Below are 10057 nucleotides of genomic sequence, written 5' to 3' on the forward strand. Positions count from 1 at the left end.
GGATCCAAAACTAATGATAGCAGGTAGATTATAGCTTCAGTTTAAAAAGATAGACAATGGATCATCTATTGTTTGTTGCCCACCCAACATGAACCACATAGAAGACCCCAGATGAACCAGATAGTAGACAGATACTATTCGTTGCTAGCTCGATACGAGACCCATGGGCAATTCAAAACTCAAGATTGAATGATAAAGTAGTAGGTAATAATAACCTATGTATAACATAAGCAAACACGAAAGACTACGACCTCTCTTCCGGAACTGTGTAGTCCTCAGGTTCATCTACTCAGTTGATGATGGTAATGCAGTTGGCGTGGCTACCGGCAATGGGGAAGATGATCTAAGGCGGCGAAAGGAAGTCTGCAGGGGGGATCTCTGCTCCAGTGAATGCTTCTGTCGATGGTGCACCTCAGGTGGGGTGGATGACGACACGGCAGGAGCAGGACATAACACATAGAGTTTTCTTTGACACCTATCTGAAAATGAAGTAAATCTGTAAGGGCTCCTTAGAATTGGAGGATTCTATAAATGCAAGGACAGGAAAAACACAGGAATATGATAGGAATGCACGTGCCAAATAGAGCATTTGGAAACATAGGATTTCAGTCAACCTGGGTATTTGGCTCACATGAATTGGAAGAACAGAGGAATGGAGAAACAAAGTGATGTGACGAGTGTACAACCTCTTTCGCATAGCCTTGTGGACCTCATCATCACTGGGTTGGACGTGGAGGATGGTGATGATGCTGGTGTGACTGTCGGAGGCGGGGAAGAAGATCCGAGGCCTCTGGAAACGGCGCCGAAGGTACTGCTCCGCTGTGATGGACGGTTTCGTCGTTGGAGCAGCTCCGCTAAGGTGTACGACGACGAGGCTGAAGCATGACAAGACAAACAACATTAATCTGAAGTGGGACCCTAATATCATCTGCAATAGATGATGTAAAATACATCACCAAAAAGTGCTAGATGTAAAACGCATCAGCCGCGCCACGGCCGCTCCGACAGATGCTATAAGTACTGTTCACTCTGAACTTAACTGAAGAAAATGAACTTCACAGTCGAAACTGAATTTTACTGTCGAAACTGATTGAACTAGTAACAGAGCATTGCAATAGATGTTTAGGGCGTTCGAGCACTAGTAGCAGAGAAGCAGTGATCTAAATCAGCAGACGCTCGAGCAGGGAACGCACTAGCAGAGAGCAAGTCATGCAGTAGCACCGCGAGCGAGTGCTAAAGCAGCAACTCCTGTAGCTGCCGGAGGTCGTGCAACAGCAGCAGCAACGCAAGTGAGAGCAAGAGCAGAGCAGCGGCACAAATGAAAGCAGGAGCAGTGCAGCAGTGCGACAGACAGCAATAACAGAGCCGCAACGCGAGCGAGAGCTGGAGCAGCTGCAGCTAGTGTCGTTGTGGAAGTCACCGCCGAGGAAGCAATGACATGGGGGAGAGATGCCGTGGATGATGTGGCTGGCGACGGCGCCATCGATGGAGACACGCCATGTCTACCTGGTATCGAGCACTGGCAGCCCCGTGAGATCGAATAAAAGATAAAATGCAGCGGTGAGTGCAGAACCTCCTTGGTGGCGCCGTGTTGGCCTCGGCTTCATCGGAGGAATTGGTGAGGGTGCTGCGGTTTCGGTGGGGCAGGTCAAGACGGCGCTGTGGGGATTGAGGTGCCACGATAGATGAGGCGAATGTCAGGGCAGCTCCTTGGAGGTGGAGGACGGGGCGGCTGATCCGGCGGGATGAGGAGATCGACAACGGATCCTCATCCGGTGCGGTGGATGAGGGACGGCGAGCTGTTGCGCCAAGCTTAGGGACGCACTTGTCTGAAATGTAGGGTAAGTTACCAGCGTACCCCCATCGGTTTTGACACCGCGACATGGAGCTTCATTTCCAGCTGAGGGGTAGAAGGGGGATTTCGCGTGTCTGGGCTGCGGGAGCGATTTTGGATGAGGGAGTTCTCGCGCGCGTCCAAATTTCAGGATAACAAGGCGCGGCGCGGGTTGAAGAAGAGGGAGTTTCAAGGCAGGATTCCTTGTCCGGTAGAACAATCTTAACGTGTAAAAAAACAATTCATACAAGACACAAGAGAGTCATGTCCCCTTTTACTATATTGCTATAGATGCCATTGAAAAAACTACAAGAAAAATGTAAAAAAATCGGGAGAACAAGATTACCCTGCAAAGTACCAAATCGATTCGCACTTCCCTCAACAACAACAAAAAGCAAATCAGTTCCCACCAAAGAAAGAGTAATGTCCCTTTTTATATGATTACAGATGCCATGATCTCGAATTTCAATTTTTGAATCCACGTTATGTTGAATTCGAATATATCGTTAGGTGACCTTGCGGTTTATAATTGATGTAGTCGTACATTTTGATCTTCCATCATATATGAACATTTTACTCCACCATGTGAACATATATATTGTCGTCTACCATATGGACTAAAATTGAATCAATTTTCCTTATTTGAATACTTTTGTTGTCAAGTTATACAATAATTTAAATATTATCTTGATAACAAAAAAGATACATATAGCAGTAATCATATTTCACTATGAACTACATGTACCATACGCTCTCCAATTCAAATATTTGTATCCATTTTATGTTGAATTCAAATCATAGTACATTATTGGTCTAGGTAGCGAGATGTTTGGGATAATATAAACCATGTTTTCATACGTATAATTTTTGGCTAAATTAGGACAAGTTTTGGTATAAGCCTCTTGCCAAACCGGAGATTCTCTCAACAAGCCTCGTGGTTCTAAGAGGGAACGTGTCACCTTTGTGTGCGAAACAATATACGCTGCCTCCCCCTGATTTTATTTACAGAGGCAACATAGAACTATATGAGTGCCCTATTAAATTTTGGAATTATTTCGGGTTCATTTGGCCTTTTATACATTAATTGAGTTTCTGGACTTTTAATGTGCATAATCTAAATATGAATTGCATGCACATGCTCCGGTGCACCAAAGTGGGTTGAAAAATCACATGTGTGTCCTTGGTTGAATTTCTAGGTCCCATGGAATGAGAATGAAATTCAAACATCTGGGCGTCATGACTCGGCCGAGAACATCGAGAAATTTTGATTTTAAGTTCATGTAAATCCAAAACTCGCCTGGAAATCATGAAACTTGGCATGGTGTCATATCATGGCACTAACATGTTGTGGTAAAAAATTAGGCCGATTTGGAAGCTCGTGGTTCTAAGAGGGAATGTGACACCTTTGAGTGTGAAACGATATACGCTGCCCCCCTTGAGTTTCTTAACAAAGGCAACATAGAACTACATTAGTGCCCTGTTAAATTTTGGAATTATTCCGGGTTCGTTTGTCGTTTTTTATACATTAATTGAGTTTCTGTTCATTTAATGTGCATAAGTCAAATTTGAACTACAAGCACATGCTCTCGTGCACCAAAGTTGGTTGAAAAAGCACATTTGTGTCCTCGGGTGAATTTCTAGGTCCCATGCAAGAAATGAGAATAAAATTAAAACATCTGGGCATCGTGGCTCGGCCGAGAACATTGAGAAACTTGGTTTTAAAATTCTTGTAAATCCAAAACACGTCTGAAAATCATGAAACTTGGCATGGATGTCATGTCATGGTACTACCATGTTGGGGTAAAAAAATTGGCCGAATAGGAACAGATTTTGCTATAAGCTTCTTGCAAACCAAAGCTTCTCTCAAGAAGGCTCGTGGTTTTGAGAGGGAACGTGCCACCTTTGAGTGCGAAACGATATACGTTGTCCCCCTTGAGTTTATTTACAAAGGCAACATAGAACTACATGAGTGCCCTGTTAAATTTTGGAATTATTCTGGCTTCGTTTGGCCTTATTTACACATTAATTGAGTTTTTGGCCATTTAATGTGCATAATTCAAATTTGAACTACAAGCACATGCTCCCGTGCACCAAAGTTGGTTGAAAAATCACATTTGTGTCCTCGGGTGAATTTCTACTCCCTCCTTCCATCTATATAGGTCCTAATGCGTTTTTTGAGGCTAACTTTGACCAAACGTTAGAGCAATAATATATGACATGCAACTTACACAAAACATACCTTAAAATTTGTATGTCAAAGGAGCTTCCAATAATATAGTTTTCATAGTATACATCTCATGTGCTATTAGTCTTGTCAATAGTCAAAGGTTGTCTTGAAAAACACATTAGGCCCTATATAGATGGCAGGAGGGAGTAGGTCCCATGCAAAAAATGAGAATAAAATTCAAACATCTGGGCATCGTGGCTTGGTCGAGAACATTGAGAAACTTGGTTTCAAAATCATGAAACTTGGCATGGTGTCATGTCATGGTAGTACCATGCCATGGTAAAAAAATTGGCCAAATAGGAACAAATTTTGGTATAAGCTTCTTGCAAATCGGAGCTTCTCTCTAGAAGGCTCGTGGTTCTGGGAGGGAACGTGTCACCTTTGTGTGCATAATTCAAATTTGAAATACAAGCACATGTTCCAGTGCACCAAAGTTGGTTGAAAAATCACATGTGTGTCCTCGGGTAAATTTCTAGGTTCCATGCAAGAAATGGGAATGAAATTCAAAATTCTGGGCGTCGTGGCTGGGTTGGAAACATTGAGAAACTTAGTTTTTTAATTCCTGTAAATCCAAAACATGCGTGAAAATAATGAAACTTGGCTTGGTGCCATGACATGGCACCAACATGTTGTGGTAAATTTGCAGTCCGATTTGCGAAGGCGCACACATTAACAATCAACAAAGTCATTTTGGAACAAGTGCTATCACGTTACAATCGGAAACACAAGTATTATTGAAACCGTGGGCGTTCTACTTACTAGTACCATTTACGTGCCGCCATGCGTCCCCATTTTTTATTAGCTAGGAGGCGCCGTGCAGGGTAGCTATTTGAGTACGAGAGGCGTGCGATCAGACCCCTGCGCGTGCTTATTGGGAAGAGAGCCCTTTGACCTCCATCTTCTGTCCACCTCTCTCCCAAGGTCTCCATTAATGGCACCCGAGCCTCTGTTTAATGGCGTGGCTATGTCTCACTCGACTGAGATTTAAGAGAGAAAAAAGAAAATCTGAAAGCACGGATCTTGATGTAAGATCCGACGAACCTATATAGCATCTACTGCGACTTATAGCAAGACTGATGAATATATAAGGACGATTATTTTTTTTGATCAAAGAAGGGCTTTCCCCTTACGATTTTCATTACTGAAAACCACCACAATTCACAAGAAGTTCAGCACAACTCCGGCCTAACACGATGGACTAAAATCTACCATATTAAAATCGCAACATCCCAAGAGACCACAAAGGCCAAACATCCACGCTAGAACCCAACATTTCACAACCAACGACACAATCCACATCCTAAACCGATTATTACATCAAAAGAAACCAGGAAACTGAAGGAAGCCCAGCAGCAACTAGAAGAACAGCAACGCCAGGGTCGCCACAACAAGAGTTTTCTTCATTCCAGCCTCGCAACATTGATCTTCCACAGAAAGATAAGGATGATTAATTGTCTTACATAATTAGAAAGATAATTAAAAAAAGCCACATGCGGCTATGCCCGAAATACACAAGGGCAAAAGAAGAAGGAAGACAAGGATCTGGCTCGCTGATCTCTACTTTCTTGATGCGTTGCTGCAGGCCGCGGTAACTAGTCTCCGCGGCGAGTGGCGATGAGCTCTTTCGTGTCCTCAAGACGCTGCTTGAGAACATCCACGGATTCCTCCACCAGCCTTTGGTGCTCGTTGCGGAGCATGTCATTCTCGTCCATAAGTTTCTTGACGATGACGCCGGTCCTCTTCAACAAGGCACTGGTCTCCTCCTACTGGTCTGCACTTCGGACGATCTTCTCCCTCAGCAGGTCGCGCTCGGCCCGGAGCCTCTCATTTCCCTCCCTTAGTTGCCGGATGACGCCGGTAGCTTGTTCAAACGATGCTTTCATGTCATCCTACAACCTCGCCCAGCCGGCTATGGACGATCGCATGCATGCGCCTGTAACAGTCGTCGCCTGCCCGCAAGAAATTTTCCCAGACCGCCACGGCGTGGCGGGACATCTCTACTGCATTCATGGCGCGGCGGGACATCTCTGCTGCTTCCGCGACGCGGCCGGACCAGTCTGCTGCATCGATGGCGCGGCGGGACCTCCGTGCTGCTTCAGCGGCGTGGCGGGACCTCTGTGCTGCTACTTCCGCGCGGCGGGACATGTTGGCTGCTCTCGCAGTGAGGCGGGACATCTCTCATGCTTCCGCTTCCATGCTCGCCTCTCCCTGGTGGCAATCTCTCGACCCAGAACTCACGCTGGCCATGGCAGACGCAAGGGAAGGATGCTGAATGACTTGTTTGTTTTTGTGTATGAGGAGTTTTTTTTGACAGAGAATTGTGGATGAGGAGTTGAGGAGGAATGTGCAGTCATCTTGGGCATACTAGTATTTATAACCGAGTACTAATAGGCTCCTAAGTGAGAAATCGTTTAGGTTGTGATCGGTGTGAACAGGTTTGCAATTCAATATAGCATGGAGTAATTTGGAATGTGACGAGACGCAAGCTCAAAATTTATTGACGGTTCTAGTTTCAAAGTGCGGCACTATTCCCGGATGGAGTACTTCTTTTTCTACTCCCTCCTTTCCGATTTTATAGGGCTTATCTCAAAATTTTAGTTTTTCCATTTTATAAGGCTCAATTTGGTTGTTCCCCAACACATGTTCAGATTCCAAGGTGCATTAAATCATTGCATGCAAGTACTAAGAGAAAATTGACCAATGCATGTACTTTATGCATGCATGCATTGCAATTAATGCATTGATAAACATAATTTTTTGAGAAAAACAAGAGCATTAATTAGGTGCTTTTGCAAACTACAAAAAATATTCCACCATTCACCATCTTGGTTGGTGGGATTTTTGAATTAAGCCCTATAAACCGGAAAGGAGGGAGTACTGTTGTGTACGTGCAATAACTGGCACCGTCGTATACATATCTTACGGTTAATGGGGCGTTCAACAGGAATAGCCGTGTGGCGAGCTCTAGGCTAGTCTTTTTTCAGATGCATTAAACCTATCTCCTGGGACTTCTCGCACGCACCATCGGGCCACCCACAAAAACTTGTACTCTGAGTTTAGTAGTACGTTATACAGGAAGAGAAGTGGTGCACGCACGCACTCGTCCTCTCACACACACGTCTGTTTTTTTCTCGAAAAGGAGGATGATGACCCCTGGCCTCTACATCTGGGAGTCGCACACGCATCTGTAGCTACGAATTGTAGTGTTCTCAACCATCCGATTGGCTCTATCATGGATGTACCTATATACTAAAACATGTCTAGATACATCTATATTTTGACAAATGGAAGGCATGTATTGTGGAACGGAGGGAGTGCTTGTCATCAAAATGGATAAAAAGGGGCGTATCTAGAACTAAAATACGTCTACATACATCTCCTTTTATCCATTTTGATGACAAGTACTACTTCTTACCCAAAGGAACTTTATATCCAACAGACACAAAATATCCGTTCGACTGTTGGAAATTACTGATCTGATGTCGAAGTAATTGCTGCATCGCCACCAAAACCCACCATTTCTTAAGCTAAAGTAGACCAAGGTAATCCCTAGATTAGCATATTACCAAGATAAACAGAAGGCACTGTAGAAACATTTAGGACGTGAGCTTGTCAATCTGAATGTGGAAGGACACAAGCTTAGCCCCGGCCAGCAGCTTGGGCCGAACTGTCAAGAAGGTCAGCTCCTGCACGTCGACGTCGCCGGGATCCTTGCTGCTTGTCACCTCCATTTCCACCTTGACGGCGTCGGTCGTGCCTTTGGGCTCCCCCGGCGGGCCGTTCGCCCACAGCTTGGCCACGTAGTGCGGCAGTGGGGACGCCCCCGCTCTGATGCAGACGACCGACACGGTGATGGGCGCGCCGATGTCGAGCACGCTGCCGACCAAGAAAAACATGCGGCGGTCCTCCTCCGTGAACAGCAAGAGCCGTGGCTCCGACAGTGGCACTTGCAGCTGGAGCACCTTGCCGTACTGGATCCTGTGCACGGGAATGGGATGCGTGGTGCTGATGTGGTGGTAGAGTGCCGGCGGCGGGCCTTCGTAGCCACAGACGGGCACGGGGCATTTGCAGGGCGCGAGCGGACACACGCTCTGGTGATCGGCGAGCTTGTGGTAAGTGACGTAGAGCCCACAGCCTTCGTGTGGGCACTCCACCCTCACCGACGAAAGGACGGAGTCCACCGCCGTGTTCCGCACGTCGAAGCCACCGCCACGCTCGCACTTCTGGCACTGCCGCTGGTTCCCGGGGCGCTCGACGCGGCAGTCCGCGCAGGCCAGGTGCCCTCCCTTGCACTACAGAAATCAATCGAACAGCACATCAATCAAGAAACCTGCACCTAGCTCAATCAGCCGAACGGACGAGGTGTATTTGAACCTCATACACTGGAGGCATCAAGGGGGAGGCACAAGGGGCAGTGGAGCACGGTGAGGTCCATCGAGACCTTAGAGAGCTCCATCGTTGGGTCCTGTTCGGTCTGCATGATCTCGCCCTCCTCGTGCACAACCATCTCTCGACTTGGGCCGGGGTATTACAAAGCTTTACCGTCACATAATTTTATACTACTTCAAGGTGCATTAAATCAACACATGCAAGTACTCCCTCCGATCCTTTTTACTCCGCACATTAGCTTTGTCTGAAATTAAAGTTTGCTATGTTTGACTAAATTTATATTAAAAAATATTAACATCTACAACATCTAATAAATATAATATGAAAATATATTTCGAGATGGATCTAATAATAAATATGTTGTTATGTGAATGCTAATAATTTTTTGTATAAATTTGGTCAAAGTTGGATGAGATTGACTTCAGACAAACCTAATATGCAGAGTAAAAAGGACCGGAGGGAGTATCAAAAGGATAGTCACGGCATGCATGCATGCATTGTAATTAATGCATCGGTAAACGCAAATTATTGAAATATATCGAGTGCAGTGCTTTGATGTGTCGTGTCAACTCGTACATCAACGAGAACTTTGATTATCCTCTCCCTCGTGGACTTAACTGACCTGCCTTTGGCTGTATGACAGGTTGGCCACACACCTGTCAGGCCCACCTGTCATACACGCAAAGGCAGGAGCGTCCCTCCCACGCCCATGAGCGTGGTGGCTGGCAAGACTAGGAGAAGCTTTCGCTACATGCTCTCCCTCCCGCACGCGGTGGACATGCAGCAATTCAATCGGTGTCAGATGGCCAGAAGCGTACTGTAGTACTCCTCCAGTGCAGTAGTACTCCATCATTGTTCGACTTCCCGAAGAGACGAAGAGCCAAGCACAGCCCGGACACTCGTGTGGCAGTATCATGTGTAGAGTAGTCTAGGATAGCGTGTACCGTGCCTGTAAGCTTAAAATCATTAGGGTCGGCTCCATGCTATGTGGCTGTCTCGAAGTTTTTTCTAAAAAATAAAATAGTGTTCTGGCCCTACCTGACACCCTGGTGATTGTAGTTTGCACGCTCATCTAGTCAAGACAGGAATATATATATTTTAATTTGTTTTTTTCAAAAAGGGGGGACTCCCCGGCCTCTGCATCAGAAAGATGCATACGGCCACATATATTTTAATTTGTGGTGGGTAAGTGTTAGAGGTTGCAACAAATATATTGTACACTGCGGGTCTTTCAGCCAAGTTTAGAGGCAAGCATGTGGGGGCAGTGCTATGATGTGTCGCGTCAACTCGTACAACGAGGAGAAGCTTGATTTTACTACACGCCTTCTCCCTCACCCATGCGCGCGGTTCCTCGCAAACGAGGACAGGCTTTTGCTTAGTAGTACTTCTACAACAAGCTATCCGTCCCGCTCGCGGTGGACGGACATGCAGCAGTGGATTCGACACTATAGAAGCAGTAGTAGTAACATCATTTTTCGTCTTCTCGAAGAGGCGAAGAGCCAAGCGCAAACCGAATGTTGCAGTTGCGAACATTGGAGCACGCATATAGTCAGGCTCTTACATGAGACAAAATTGCTATGTGAGCCCACTATTGTACTAGTACGTAC

The 10057-nt window shown here is 45.9% G+C and overlaps 1 protein-coding gene across 1 annotated transcript; it reads right to left on the minus strand.

The window, feature by feature from the left end:
• Positions 1 to 7657: 7657 nt before the first annotated feature.
• LOC125546835 (putative E3 ubiquitin-protein ligase SINA-like 6) lies at positions 7658 to 8517 on the minus strand. Its single transcript, XM_048710952.2, has 2 exons — positions 8443 to 8517; positions 7658 to 8353 (listed from the first exon to the last, which is right to left on the minus strand). The coding sequence occupies exons 1-2, from the start codon at positions 8515 to 8517 to the stop codon at positions 7658 to 7660; spliced, it is 771 nt and encodes a 256-aa protein (XP_048566909.2).
• Between the last annotated feature and the right edge of the window lie 1540 nt (positions 8518 to 10057).

The sequence above is a fragment of the Triticum urartu genome, chromosome 3A (genome assembly GCF_056163025.1).
Source record: "Triticum urartu cultivar PI428250 chromosome 3A, HENAU_Tu73, whole genome shotgun sequence".
NCBI classification, from domain to species: Eukaryota; Viridiplantae; Streptophyta; class Magnoliopsida; order Poales; family Poaceae; genus Triticum; species Triticum urartu.

Bases quoted from the DNA above. Each gene is read 5' to 3' on its own strand.
- LOC125546835 (XM_048710952.2), bottom strand. From the start codon at position 8,517: ATGGAGCTCTCTAAGGTCTCGATGGACCTCACCGTGCTCCACTGCCCC. The intron at 8,354-8,442 runs GTATGAGGTTCA...TGATTTCTGTAG, and splicing joins TCCCCCTTGATGCCTCCAGT to TGCAAGGGAGGGCACCTGGC.